This window comes from Mytilus californianus, unplaced genomic scaffold, assembly GCF_021869535.1.
Source record: "Mytilus californianus isolate M0D057914Y unplaced genomic scaffold, xbMytCali1.0.p SCAF_1, whole genome shotgun sequence".
Lineage (NCBI taxonomy): Eukaryota > Metazoa > Mollusca > Bivalvia > Mytilida > Mytilidae > Mytilus > Mytilus californianus.
The window spans coordinates 93,720,260-93,736,758 of NW_026262581.1; the positions used below are offsets into that span (position 1 = coordinate 93,720,260).

Below are 16,499 nucleotides of genomic sequence, written 5' to 3' on the forward strand. Positions count from 1 at the left end.
TGTATATCTTACCCATAGAAAGCTTGCTACAAAAAGTTTGAGTTCCGTAGTTTAACCAATTTTCATTGACGGACGAACGGACATTGACAGGAGGAAACCAGTAGACCCCTCCTTTCGGGATTGGGATATTAAAGAACTAAGCAACAAATTAGCTTCAAAATAATCGATAACACAAATAAATTCGCCAGAAAATAGGATTTATTTTCGCATATCAAATGATTTTGTTGTTATATGCTTCATTACCGGCTTTTACATATTGGTTCACGTAATATTAATATCTGCATATATTATGTCTCAGTAGCAGTAGACCAGTTTAATACAGTAGCAATAAGATAAAATATCAACAATATATCTTTAATTTTGTTTTCATTTCTCAAAATTTTCTGTGATCCGATGATATGCATGCCATGGCGTGTTAACGTATATGGAGCCACGCCCCTGAAAGCTGTTGATGTACAGACCTGATTATATGGGAAATAAGTCTCACAATAAGATATAAAAATATATACATTTACATGCTTCTGAAACATAAAAGTGGGACACTCCGAATTTTTAAGAAAACAATAATAATCTGCTGCAAGAACTGTTAAATTGCAAGATTTTTTTTTTTTCAAATTAATAAAATTTGTGTATATTTATGGTCACCTGGATTTTTCCCATTCGGAATCCATGCGTTTGGCTGTGCGGGATGAATAAATAATTTTGACATTAAATCCGACGTTTCGTGTAGGGACAGTGACACGCTCTCTGAACGTGAAAGTACCCTAGCAACAACTATTTGATGATTCTTGAGCTTGCCTGTTTATCTTATTTTGCTTCATTTTCAGTGGCAGCTCTATTTTTTTCGCCGTCATCCCGGTAGATCAACTTGCAGAACCTTATACATAATGGATTTACCTTTAAATTGTTCTCGTCCTGCATATGCATGAAATATATTTGCTTCTAGACATTAATCATACAACAATCACCCTTTGTAGATCAACTCGTTCATTTCTGATGTTTAAATCTTAGAAAAAACTGAATGTTCTGGAAAATCTATGAAGACGGCACCCAACAATGTCCATTTCTTTCGAATATTTAAGATACCTAAGTATAGATACAACTCTCAACTTCAAGGTATACAGTTATAATTTTGTCTATCATAACCACCAGCATTGGAATAAATACAATGGCAATAAAAAAAAGTATTGCAAAAGAGAGGCGAAAGATACCAAAGGGACATTCAAACTAATAAGTAGAAAATAGACTGACAACACCATGGCTAAAAAAGAAAAAGACCAACAGACAAACAACAGTACACAAAACACAACATAGAAAACTATTTACTGAGCAAGCAGCATGTTTGGACTGTTAACTTAACTTGTAATTGTTTTTCATACAACACAATACCAACTTCTTCTGAAAATCTACAGAATGGACATTATTAAGTTAAAGCCCAAGTAAGCTTTTGGCAAAATCATATGAGTATTTGATTTCCATGCGCGACAAATAAACAACCGAACGAAAATGAGGAGCAAGTGCGGAGAACTAATTTTAATTAGATTGTTTTAGTCCGTTCTTGAAACCTTTGAAAGAATTTTTAGTACATAACAATCGTGTCTGTAATCACCATGAGCAATTCTCCCAAAGAAAAGTGGGCTAAGGACAAAACAGTAAAAATAAAATGTACCTACTGTTTTAGTCCGTTTTAAAACACCATATTTTAATAAAAGATGCAAATATATGCAATATGATATTGTTTTCACACCATCAGAATTAATAAAATATTGCATATTCCTTAGGATTTCTAACAATTAATGGTCTATTATATCACACATAAAGATAAATATTCTGGCCCAAAATTATTCAAAATGTTCAAAATATTTTTGGCTCGCTTTGCTCGAAACATTTACAATTATGGTATATAATAGTTATAGATAATCAAGAATTATTTTTACATTAGTATTGTCAGTGGCTGTTTCAGAAGGGTGTACAACCCCACCCCACCCCACCCCCTTTTCTTATAATAAAAATCGTCAAAAAACAATCTGCCTCGCTACGCTTGGAGGATTTGTTTTGCATTTTAAACAATTACACCTCTGATTATTATTCTATTTTATTTTCATTTTTTAATAGAGTCAAATTTCTAGACTTTATTTTGACTGCTCTATTTTCTTGAAGTTGTTTGTGTATCATACCAAAAAGGTGATTTGTATTATAACATTTTAATTACTTTAGGGGAGACCAGTTGTTCTGAGGGGAGGCAATTTTTGTGTCACTTTCTGAAAGAGCAGAAAATAAATACTCTGGCCTCTAATTAAATAATGTGGCTGCCTTTCAGTTTAAACTGAATCAAATTTTCTAAGCCCTCACCTCAGAATTGAATGGTCGTCCCCTAAATTGAAAATATATGATTGTAACAAAAAAGCTGAGATCTTTATTTGTAAACAAACAATTTTAATTCAGTTTTATGTTTGAAGGATAGCTGTACGACATCATTGTAATAAAACTGATCAAAAACCAATCAAGTAGGTGAGTGACATATTTAATAGGCATGTAGTCATCGTTGTGCTAAGTTGGGCGTAAACTTACGTTAAACTATAGGATTGTTGATTTTTTTATTTTACATATTTATTTTTCTGTATATATAGTGTACTTTTAAATCACAAGGTAAAGAACTGTATACAGTGGATTTGTATTTGTAAGAATAATATGTTTTCTAAAAGGGGCTGTTTATGTGATATCATTGGATAATTCAACTTGTTTTCGTTATTGTCTTTAGGTAAGTACTTCACTTAAAGGTAAACAGGTTTTCATATGATGTACGATCTAAGTAATAATAGTAGATTGCGTTGTCGACTGCGTTTGTATAGATTGAATTGGCTTTAAGATTGTATTAAGATGGCGATTGAGGGCCACTACCCCACAAAATATTTCACTTCAGTGGCATTTGAAAAGAACTACTAAGCTTTACGAAAATTTACAATATCAAATCTTTATGTGTCTACTTTGACGAAGGAAACGCTATGTTTATCTTTCTGTTACATATTACATGTAATTAATATACTAGTATAACCTACCTTATTAATTACATGTAATATGTAACAGAAATGTTAACCACCATGTCCTTCGAAACTAAATTTACAAATACATGTAAAATGCAATATTGTTTCAAATTAGATGTCTATGAACAGCAATATACGGCACTCAATAAGATTTTTATTTCATTGATATAATTATGAGAAAGTTCAGTGGTCTTTTAAATATTTTAGACTCTCTCATCCTTAATTTGTAGTATGTTTTAAAACTTTGATTTTGGCCTAACATGTCAATTTCTGATACACACACTCTAAAAAGGCAAATTTGAATTTTACATTAGATTTAATCAAGATATCAACCAGAAAGTCAGTATATAAAATATTTATGGGGTGTGAATTCAGAAAAGTTGTGCAAAATACGACTGAGGCAGTATATGCCTGGGTGGGAGGGGGAACCTTATAGTGTTTCAAGTTATTAAAAATTTTGTAAACAGCAAATTTACAGAAAATGAAAACTTCAATGATACTTTATGTGAACACTACTTGTAAAATATATAATGGTATTGTTAATGGCTTACTATATTGATATGAATCTTTCTGTCTTTCTATTATTTTTCTGTGCGATCTTCAAACAGTCTGTGGATAAATTTTAAAAGATAATTTACAATTGATTTATAAAAATGATTGGCTTCATAAAATTAATTTCCACTGTAATTTCCTACTTTTTTAAATTCCTTTCGATAGTATGGCTTTTTATGGGGGAAATTAATGTAGATTCAACTATAGGCTAGATTTTACTAGTATACAGATTGAGAAGATAACGCAAGACAAAAGACGGCTCTTCATGTATTCTTTGAAATGGATATAAGTTTCTATAGTTCTTTGCTTAATGTCAAATTATTTGACAAGATTTGATACTGTGGAATAATAAGGACCGGTGACAATAGAAAGATTTGCAATTTTATTTCAGTTAAGCAAATACATAGGTTTTCTGTTTAATCCAATGGCTTGTTGTGGTGAATTTAAGACAGAATTTCAATGCAGAAAATTCGGATTAGGTAATGATGATCCAAAGAAGTTTGTACTCTCTGAGGTAAGCATTTATTTTAAATGATAATTATAAACTATTATTTAAAGCATTTTATTTATACGATCTTCGTTTGTTTGAACAGCAAAGTTTAATAAAATATATATAGTATAACGGGAAAAAAAGTGAAGTTTAGGATTTTTTTACAAGAATTTGAAAAGTGCTAAGTATTATCATTGCTGTGGTTTTAAGTTGTATAATTATTGATTTGAAATGTTACTTTATTTTTAAATGCCGAATTTAATTGTTGATTTAATCGATTTACATGTTAAGCCAAGAGCTCTGAGATAATCCGTTGTCTGTTTAAGGTGAGAAAGACAGTATTTTTACACTGCCAACTACAAAGAAACAATTATCGCTTTTTTACGAAAATTGCCCTGAGGACACTTATATAATTAATATTATATAAGATGTAATTACATTTGCGCGCATTTGGGGATTAAAAATTTTTACGTTTGCGCACAGCTTTCGATTACATTCGCGCGCATTCATTTTACAGGTAACACAGGTAAATTAAAGGTAATTCATAATAAATATGACAATAGTTAATATGAATTTTGAACATATTCTATTTGTAAATTTAAATTATATATTTTTCATATTGAATTCTAAAAAAAAATATACAGTGATCATGAGAAATTTCGAATTAGCTTAAGACATATATGCAACTTAATTGCAAATATTTCAGAGTAAATAGCATTCTGTCTCATAATTTTACCGAATAGCAATTTAATAAATAATTTAAGTCAGTTTTTTAAAGTTGCGTCAAGGCACGCACGTGGAGTTTCGTTTGTAAGAAACAAATTGGTGGGGGGGGGGATCATTTGTGTACGATGGATTTACTTTCCGTATCGACAGAACACTTAAGTCGGGAGATATTTCATGACAATGCACTGTAAACAATTGCAAAGGTATTTCACCAGATTCCCTATTTCCTCCAGGTATTTGGACATCATTACCGTCAGCAGAATCCAGGCGTACTTCAAACGGCCCAGAATCATGACTACAAACGGCCCAGACTCATTCCATGCTCACTATAATGAGCAATTTTATTCAGCAGATCCATGTATTTTGTGCACGTTACGATATGTAAAATCAGTAATTTACATCTTTAGAATGATTTACTGTTTTTTACATTTTTATCTGTATATATTTCCAAGACTAGGTGCTTGTGCACAATGAAACGAACTTATTCTTCTCGAAAATAATGGTTAAATAAATAAATAAGTATAATCTACCTGTAATTACTTGTAAAACAATGCGCGCAACAGTAATCAAAACCTGCGCGCAAACATAATGATTTTTGCACGCAAATGTAATGCACCGGATTTAACAATAAAAGTAGGTATTTTTAAACAATAATTAGTGTCTTTTTATAAGATTAATCTTGAATGAATGAATTGGTAAACTTGTTTGGGAGTATTTCCCTGGATTCCGAACTGTAAATATATATTATAATGATAAATCTGTATATTCTGAAAACAACCTTGCGATTAAAGCAGCCAAAAGGTTGATTATTGACCAAATAGACTTTCATAGTAATCCGCAAAATTTACAGGGTGATGTATACAATATTTATTTTTTTAATCACATTTATCTTATTGAAGCGTACTTGTATACGATTTTGAAAATGAGATAAATGAAATAGTAAAATAACAAAAATACCGAACTCCAACGAAAATTCAAATCGGAAACTCATCAAATGAAAAAAATGCAAAATAAAAAGCTCAAACTAATCAAACGATTGGAAAACAACTGTCATATTCCTGACTTGGTACAGGCATTTCCTTTTGTAGAACATGGTGGATTAAACCTGGTTTTAAATTTATAGCTAGCTTAACCTCTCACTTGTATGACAGGCGCATAAAATTCCATTATAATGACAACAATGTGTGAACAAAACAAACAGACATAATAGGAAAAAATGTCAAAAAGGGGCACATCAGTCAACATTGTGTTATAATCTTAATCACTATAAAAACAAACGAATAGAGTCACCAGAGAAAAACAAAATGGCATATAGACAAAGCACATAAGCAAAAATGAAAGAAAAGAATATACAAAATGACCATAGCAAAATAACACAATGGCGGGATGTATAAGTACCGAGCCACGCCAAAAGGATATTACCAAAAATGGACTAAACAGTAAAGGTTAATCATTTACAAAGACAAATAAAAGAACAATATAACACGTAATTACGATGATAAACAACGTCAGTACCTAGAATCTATACTTCAAGACCATCATGTATTATTTGTGAAGTTGAACGGAATATTTATCAACAAGGTCTTGGTATCTTCCGATGAACTTTTTTAGAAAAAGGACGAGAAGCTCTTTGACATAACCCTGGTTCATCAACTTTCTGCTCAGACACTGGTGGCGTTTTATAAAGTCTGAGTAGCAGCTGCAAGCTCTTGAATACAGAACGAGTTGGGAAATGTATATCCCATATGCAGGTGAAATTGGTATATTGCTACTAAGGTGCGGGAAATTGATAATTTCAAAATTAAAATCGTCTCGTTTGTCATAGATTCTGGTACTGAGATGACCGAAATTCGAGGTATAAGTCTAAAAATGAGGCGGAGGAAGCCGTGTCTGTTGTTTCTTTAATTTCTAGTTCTAGAGGATATATTAATGGAACCCAATCAGAAAAGTTTGGATTGTTAATGGAAAGAACATTATCAATATATCTGAATGTGAAATTAAATGAGCTGGCTTCTTTGATCTTCATGTTTTTGACATGTGTCTGAAGGAACTCCGAATCATATAAAAAACTCCAGCATACTGATCACGTGTTCCTCTGTGTAGCATGTTTTACCTTTTTGTTCACTACTAACAAAATATGCCGTATGGTATCCCAAAGTAATAAATTTATAGCGTATGCTACCATTTTGCTATTGAAAAGCATTGTAGATTATTTCTTTTAGACGATTTATCAATTTCACACGGGGAATGGTGGTATACAGGGTTGAAAAATCAAAAGTTTTGATAGAATTGATTTCAGAGAGAGATCGAGATTTAAAATCATCCAGAAGTTCTTTAGAGTCTTTTAAAATGCACATATGGTTAATACCACTACGCGAGTAAACAGTTTCACAGTATTTCTGAAGACTCTCTTTCACTGCGGAGAGAATTTTTGTCAATCTAATGGACAATTACTGAACTTGTGCTCGATCCATGTCAATACCTGAATAAACATCGACTATTTTCCCCTGCTCTGAATTCGCCGTATAGAAAGGATGTCAGTCTCTGCCCGTTTAAGAAGCAGTGCAACAACTGTCTAAGGGGTCCGTTGGTGGCCTGTAGCAAGGCAAATTTTCTGTGTATATCCAATATAGTTACCCTCATTTTCTATTCTCTGAGCTGTATTGCTTACGAATAAAGTTATTATTATTATTCCAGTAATCAGTCCGACCTTTATCTCATACAGTATACATCCTATATACTTTTTGTATTCTTTGTTAATTCGTACGTCAAGAACATGCATGAAATATTTGCCGCTGGACGTTAAGGAAAAAAAAAATAATAATAAGCAATACCATAATTTACTAATGGTTATTTCCAAGTTCGTATTCCCAAAATGAAAATAACATCACGTCATTGGTTGATTTTCTACTCTTGGACGTTTTTACAAAGTTTTGGTGTACTTTGAAAATATTATTCAGAATGCACTAAATTCTAAAACGGCTAGTTACAACCTGGCTTTCCTAAAAACAAGGACGGACTAGGAAGATGTTCGTTTTGTCAACGTCTCGTCCGTCGAGCAAATTTATTTAACACATACATTAAAAAAAATGACATTGACATTATCATATTCAAGGACTGTAGCTTTGATCTGTTTGGGAACTTCGTAATCCTGAAAATATTTTAGTGGAGGAAATGAACATGTGTATCTTACCATACAATTTATAGTTCAAAATTTTCCACTTATTTTAGCACTTAGTATTTGTGATAAATAGATTATTACCTTCCTTTTCTATTTTCGGCCCTGGTATTATCCCTGAGTTGATGCCAGGAACTATATGCAAAAGAAAAATGTTATAACATAGTGTTATCAATAAGAATTTTTCATGTGGAGTTTTGTGTTAGCTCGAGGCGTACCTTTTTCAGTATATACCTCAGATAAAACAAACTTAAACAGAAAACAATTATTAATATTTTCAGTTTGGTCCCAGATTTTTATATCCGATTTGGACTACATTTTGGTTTATGTACCATTTAGGATGGATATGCTACGATATTTATACGAAGTTTGAAGGGGACAATAATGGCGATCCAGTTTATTTCTCCAAACTGACAAACTGGACATTTCTACTTCTCCTGCTGTCTAACTTCATTGATGTCGTTTCCACATTGTATACACATTGTAGAAGAACTGATATCTCCAGCGACAATCAAGGTATAAACGTTAAACTAGGGTCAAATAATGTTTTCAGTTTATCACGTGTATTCACGAAAAGTCTCGATATACATGTATCCCCATTTCCATTTTCAATTTTATATAGTCTAAACATTCCTATTTAAATTCATCAAAGATACACGAGTCTAATTACTGAAAAATAAACAGTCACACATACTATACATGATACATGTAATATCTTTAATATGTAGTTTCAATTATATAAGAGATTTAATAGAATACAATTATCTCTGTATGTTTTTCATTTATACAGGTGAACCAATACCAACTCCTTGGTATTTACAACTAAACTGGTTATTCTTTGAGATGCAGAATACATCAGCACTTTTAATTACAATACTCTTCTACAGCCTTTTAACTCCAAGTAGGTGTTTTACATTTTTTACTTTGTTGTGTATTTGCGAAAGAATGCTAACACTTATATCCCAATTTAATAGTCTGAACATCTTGTAAAACAACTGTCATATACTTGCTTTTAAAGCAATCCGTTTGTAATGACGATTATGATGGACAAGGTAAGTTATTTTTGGGGTAAAATCCACAGTTTATCGTCTTTATCAGGGAAAGCCACAATTTTGAGTTACATAATTTATTTGTATGTGATTTCGTTAATTATAGGTAAAATAATTTTTAATTAATTAAATAACTATTCCGAAGAAATAGTATAGTACGAAAGCCTATTAGGGTCGCAAAATTTTTTTTTTATCTCGTAATTACCAGAAACCTATCGCGTAATAACACGATAATTATCTCATAATTACGCGATAATTATCGCGTAATTACGAGATAATCATTGTTTTATCTAGTAATTACGAGATAACTATCGCGTAATTACGAGATAAGATTTTTATCTCGTAATTACGAGAAAAGATTTTTATCTCGTAATTACGAGATAATTATCGCGTAATTACGAGAAAACTATCGCGTAATTACGAGATAAGAAGCTATTTTATCTCGTAATTACGAGATAATTATCGCGTAATAACGAGAAAACTATCGCGTAATTACGAGATAAGAAGTTTTTTATCTCGTAATTACGAGATAATTATCGCGTAATAACGAGAAAACTATCGCGTAATTACGAGATAAGAAGTTTTTTATCTCGTAATTACGAGATAATTATCGCGTAATTACGAGAAAACTATCGCGTAATTACGAGATAAGAAGTTTTTTATCTCGTAATTACGAGATAGTTATCGCGTAATTACGAGATAAGTATTAGGTAATTACGAGATAAGAAGTTTTTTTTATCTCGTAATTACGAGATAACTATCGCGTAATTACGAGATAATTATCGCGTAATTACTACGAGATAATTATCGCGTTATTACGAGAAAACTATCTCGTAATTACGAGATAAAAATTCATTTGGCCAAGTAGATTAAGAGGAAAAAGATTTTTGTAAAAGATTATAAAAAATTACTTAATTGCAGAAATGACTTTAAAGGGCAATAACTCCTTAAGGAGTCAATTGACAATTTTGGTCATTTAACTTATTTGTAGATCTTACTTGGCTAAACATTTTTGCTCCTACAGTTTATATCTTTCTATTATAATATTCAAGATAATAACCAAAAACTGAAAAATAATCATTAAAATTACCAATTCAGGGGCAGCATCCCATCAACGGGAAGTCTAATTCGTCTGAAAATATTTACCCTGTCATATTTGCTCTAAATGCTTTATTTTCAGAGATATAAATCATAAACTACATTTTACCCCCCAATTTTTAGCCACGGTGGCTATCTTGGTTGGTGGGCGGGGTCTTTGGATACATTTTTTAAAACTAGAAACCCTAAGGATGATTAAGGCCAACCTTGGTTCAATTTGTCCAAGTGGTTTCAGAGGAGAAGATTTTTGTAAAAGTTAACGGACGACGACCGACGACGGACGCCATGTGATGGAAAAAGATCACTTGACCCTTTGGGTCAGTTGAGCTAATAAAAACGGGCGTTTTATCAGGTGCCCCGGAAGGGTAATCATGATCTGTATATCTATATATATGTATGTAATTTTATCTCGTAATTACGAGATAGTTTTCTCGTAATTACGCGATAATTATCTCGTAATTACGAGATAAAAAATGATTGTCTCGTAATTACGCGATAGTTTTCTCGTAATAACGAGATAAATAATTTTTTTGTGTGACCCTTATAGGCTTTCGTAGTATAGGATTTTAAGCTCGGCCAACTTATTAATTTTCTTTTAAATAAGCAGAATGTAGAATTACGTCTGTATATGACTGGCGGTTCTTTGTTTTTTTCAGCTTGCCATAATGAAATAGGGATCCAAAGTATATTTTAACAGAAGTTGTGTAGGAATTGCTTCTTTGCACGATTGTCATCATTTTTTAAATTGTTTGGGGGTTGTTGGTTTTTTTTGTTTGCTTTGGGGGGGGGGGGGGGGGGGGGTTCGGTCGAAGTTCAAAAACAGCTTATAGTATAATAATGTCGGGCTAAAAGTAGAAACAGTGGGTACCTTATTTGTGGAACTCATTAATTTGTTTCTTCAAAATTTACAAAAGACGATATTAATTTTGTGTAATCCACTCCTACAGTTTTCCTTCCAGATCTTTGCAGAATGATTGAACATATATTGAAGTTGTTCACCTGCTTTTATCAATTTTGGCTCATATTTCCAAAATTTGAAATTTAATGATTTTTTAGTAAAAAATTTCGAAAGATGGTAACAATTTTTCTTTTAACCCCAAAATGTGGAAATTCACAGTGAGTTTTCAAACCTTTTGAGGTTGTGCACCTTCCTTTATGAAGTGAATAAAAGATTTCCCTATTTTGACGGTTTCAAGGCGGTAAGACCATCTATAGCGGTTCCTAAAGAGAACCATAAATGTATCATTTATTTAAGACAAGTTTGGTAGCGGTTGATCCTTTACATGAATTCAAGAAGTATTTTATTTGATTCTATCAAATTTTATATTATGAGTTTCAGTTGGAAGTCATGTTTTAAGTTGGACGGGATAACCAACCAAATAAGTGGATCACAAATGTATAATCAAACTAAAGTATTCTTACAAATTGGTCTACACATAAAACTAAGAGGTTGGCTTTCCCTTGCGCTAGTAGAACACGTGCTAATGAGAGGCGTTCGTTTGGTTGCGTGAAATGTATAAAAAAATAACCATGTCGGAATGGAAACATTAAACTGATGCACCTAGGAGGGATAGTGCTGTACTCGTTTTTAACTTGAAGAACCCTTGCAATAATTCACTTATGTCCGTAAGTGGCTTATTGCAACGCAGAATTTCAGCCCCTATTCAATATGCCTCTTCCAGTGGTAGCCCAGTTGACCACCTTTACGGACCCGACCTTTTTTTTTTTATTTCAAACATTCGATCTTGGCCTGAATATGCATAGTGTTTGCAACTAGACATGAAGCAATCAACATTCAATCTTTCACATATCATATTTGTTAGCTATTTCAATCTCCTATTTTGCCCATAAAGGTGACAACCTTCATTAGTGTGTCGTTTAGCACTGGGTCTATACCGCCGCTGCTGCTAGTTCACGAGGGTACCATTACCTCAGTAGCCATTGTTTCGGTACGAAATGACTTATAGCATACCATCTTTAAATTCTCCGCAGAACAATTTGGATGGCGATCATGCTTGAATGTAGGTAAGGTTGTAATAATGGTAGATACCACGTTCGAAGTTGGTTTGGGTCCTTAAACTGTTGTTTAAGAAGAATACCTCATTTTGTCAAAATGGCACAGCGGTTTCAGGGTAGATGGTTGAAATACATGTAGTTAACCTAAAAAAGAGGAAGAACATACTGAAGTGGAAATCTAAAACTATTACTAAATAAAACCAGACAACACAATGACAAAATGCTGCACAGAAAACTGAGATTGAGTAACACGGATCTTAAAACACACAAGGGTGAACTCAGATTTTCCAGAAAAGTAACAACTCTTTCTTTAATTCACCAAGAAAAACAACGTTGAAAAAATACACAAATTTAAAAAAAAATGTCTTTTGTATCCCGATTAATGAAATATGCATAACAGGGAAATGCTTATTTCGTATCACTCCATTTTAGGGATAATTCTATGTGGATTATAGTTCATATCACATCTGCAATTTTTTATTTTAAGCTCGTACTAATTTTTATTTTATTTTTTCAGACACCACCCCTCTGAGTATACAGTATCATGCAATAAACTCAGTGTATGTGATCCTGAACTTTTTTGTGTGTGCAAAGCCCGTTCGAATATTACATTTTATTTATCCAAGCATATACGGAGTAATGTATTCAGTGTTTTCGGTATTGGACCAACTCGGCCTTGGTAACCCTCCTGTGTATAGCTTTATTGACTGGACAAAACCTGAAAATGCTATTATTTATTGTGTTGTATTGGTATTTGTAGGAGTACCTATAATCCATGTGACATTCTTTGGCTTCTACAAGTTACGTACGTTTATCAAAGAAAAGTGTGATTGTAGTAATCGCATATCTACCAAACAAAACTACAATGTCAGTGTAGTATGTACTTGAATGCCACATGTGTCGTCATTTTGCATTATTGTTAAATGCTTATTGTCTCAATTCTACCTATAACTCAAAAGAAATAAGCATTATAACAAAAAGATATGCAATCATTTAAAATAACGGAATGCATCATTTATATATTCATCAAAAATACAAGGCTTATTTTACTAACATCGACACCACTTTCGTTTTACGAATATGTTTACGGAAACGATGTGTATGTGTCTTGACTCACTAGTTACATGTATAGGCGGTTGAAGATCTTTAGATACCAGAATAGTCGTCTGGTCTTTAATTTTACCATTGCGACTGTTTTGACTATTAGCATGGAGGGTGACGCATGTATAGCAGGAGACGCTTACCCTGCACCCAGTATCGCTCCTTTTGGAGTTCATGCTATTCCCTAATTCTTTGTTTGTTGCCTTGAGATCTGTATCTTAATCGATTTATGAGATTTGAACATCGGTTAACTATTGTCGGCTAAATTTATAATTTCTTACGCTGGACATGCTTTTTGATTACATAAGACTCATCAGGGGCACTAGACTCAAAACAGAAGGCCAAATCAAATACAAAGTTGAAAAGTATTTACAACCTATAATTATAATTAAACACTCAAATGTTATTAATTGATTTAACTTGACAACATGTGCCCATGATACATGAGCTTCCAAGCAAAATTCCTTCAACCGTATTTTCTTCCGATTGACTTGATTAAAAGACAACGTCTCTTACTATGTATTAACAGGTTCAAAGATAGTAAAACACACGAAATACAACAAAATGTATTTCGAAAAATTATATGCCAACCTCTTAGACTATAAAGTGATGATTTGCAAAGAAAAACTTAACTAACACTCTATATTTTGACCAATCTCTTTTAAATTTTTATCAGATAAGTATTTTTTTATTTCACTGGTATATTTTATACTCCTTGTGTTTATTTGTATTTTCAGAGGAGTAAAAGGTACATCAAATACTTTGTGTATAGAAACCCAACATAACAACTTTTTAAAACAATCAGTGTGTTCAATCTCAGGTTTGCATAATACTTTTGAATATTTCCCTCCAAGACTTTTTGAAATAGTCATGCCTGATTCTGAAAAGGTAGAGCCGCGATTCTTAAACCAAAATAAATGAACTAGTTTTTAAAGAAAACATAGCTTTATTTTTAATATAATTGCATGATTTGGTTTGGAATTACTGCTGACTTCAAAGGTCCAAAATAGTCCTGAAATATCTGTCACAAAAGTGTGCGATTAAGGTAGCAAACTATAAAACATCTTCATTTTCTAAAAGAAGAATCAAGTCAGGACTATAGTCTAACGCCAATTATTGAGATTCACTGATGAGTCTTTATTAGACGAAACGCGCGTCTGGTTTATGAAATCATAAGCCTGGTATCATTGATCTGTGTTTTTTTTTAAATTAGGATTGTTAAAGGAGATTTCCTCCTAAACAGCCAGTGATATGACCATTTATGTTTGAAGAATGTTCATTGAAGTTTTGTATTCCCTATTTTTGTTACGATCGTTTATTGTCAGCATTTAGTTATATCAGCATTGTAATGGATTGTTGAAGTAATCATATTACAAACACGGCATAACCTTTTTATCATTTTTTAGCAATACTCCATTTAATTGATTTTTCTATTGCTATGTAAATGTAATCATACGATTAAATAAAAGAAATTCCTACTCTGAGAATTTTGTTTTCTTGTTTTATCGCGCATTCATCACTAGACCATGCTTGAATTGATACTTCGTGTTCCTTATCGTTGCAGGTTTTTATAGTCTATTAAAATCTTAATCCACACGCTCTAAATGATGGTATTAATGTAGAATTATGAAGAAATATTCACAAAACCAATAACAGTTACAATTAAAAATTAAGAAACAGGGTACATCTTTTTTTCTTATATAAAACGGAGAAGTTATCAGTGTTGAAAAGGAAAAAAAAACTACAAATAAAACTTAAAATTGGATACCATGAACTGCTCCAAGAACTGGGGTTGCACTATGAGTTATCAGTTATAGCCGATTCTGATTCACTAGAACTTACGTCCAGTTGTAAATATTTCATGCATATTCAGGACAAGTATAAAATTAAAAAGAATAATAGGTAGATATAGGTCGACTAGGATGAAGGACAACATGTGGTCTGTCACTGGAAAAGAAGTGAAGTTGGATAGGGATAGACATTTTGGTCTTGCAAAATGTAGGACAAAATACAAAATTGGAAACTAAAACAAAGCAATACGGACGTCTATAAAACGAAACTAGGAGTGAAATCAAATGCCCGAGAAAGATAAATAGTTCCTGCTCCATTAGTGGCACCCATTGTGCTGCTAAGTACAAATCAGGTGACCAAATACATTCCCAATCGCGGAAAAGAGGGTGGGATAGTATTCACACACTTTTGTGACAAACATTCTACAACGGTCGACTAAATAAGGACGGAGTCTAAAACTTGCATGGAATAACTTCAACTTAAACAAGTACTACTTGTTCAAAGCTAGCAGCTGCAACCTTCTATCAAGGAATCAATATACAGGTGCTACTATAATGTTGCTTCAGAGTAACGGAAAGTTACAAGATAAATCATTTCTAGGTTATCCATTCTTTTTTTTTTTAAACAAAGTTGGTCAATATTTTTTAAGTTAAGAATGGAAATACTTAGAAGGGTACAAAAGTTTGATTATTTTATGCTAGTGTAGGATCAAAAGGGTCAGATTGAATGTGCTGTACCATATTTTTGGATTTTGTGTGAAGAAAATTTTGCTTTTTTCATCATCGTGACAAATGCTAATTTGTTCGTTGTATAATTGTCATTTTGAAAGACCCACTCAGAACCACTTCATGACAAATTGAAAATGGAAATCGAAACTCTTCACTGCACAACAGCCAATATAGACATAAATTTAGTAACGCCATTTGAAAGTGTGTTTCAGCTATTACATTGAAAACAAATCATTGAAAGTTGAAAATAAAATTCAATAGAAATTCAAGGCGGATATGTAAATCTCAACCATGAGGATGATTGTAGAAATGTTTGCACATGATGCATGAGAATATTTTTAAAAATATTAACAATTGTGGAGTCACATACACTAGGGAACACATACATACTCCACTAAAGATTAGATTTACAAGACCGCATTAGAACATCATATTCACATTTAATTGAAAACAAAAATACGTCAAATATAATGGGGAGGGAGGAATAATAATAACCTTGAAAAACTACCAAGAATATAATTTTGCAGAGGAAAGTTGAACAGTTTACAAAAAAATAAAAACCTTGCATAACCACCATAGAATTCAAACAGGGTGAAACGATATGCTTTAATATTCCACAGAGTTGCCAAAGTTGTAAAATGGTAAACGCATTTCTGTCTGCCTCTCAGATTTCTTACTTTCTTAAGCAGATTAATATTAATGAAAGGAAAACAAATAATAATTTTG

General features: G+C 32.3%; 1 protein-coding gene across 1 annotated transcript; it reads left to right on the forward strand.

Annotated features, from left to right (window-relative positions):
• Window positions 1–8,287: 8,287 nt before the first annotated feature.
• Window positions 8,288–14,741, forward strand: LOC127726545 (protein rolling stone-like). Its single transcript, XM_052233942.1, has 3 exons — window positions 8,288–8,506; window positions 8,781–8,891; window positions 12,671–14,741. Exons 1-3 carry the CDS (start codon window positions 8,317–8,319, stop codon window positions 13,039–13,041), a joined length of 672 nt encoding a protein of 223 aa, XP_052089902.1. The 5' UTR covers window positions 8,288–8,316; the 3' UTR covers window positions 13,042–14,741.
• Window positions 14,742–16,499: the final 1,758 nt, after the last annotated feature.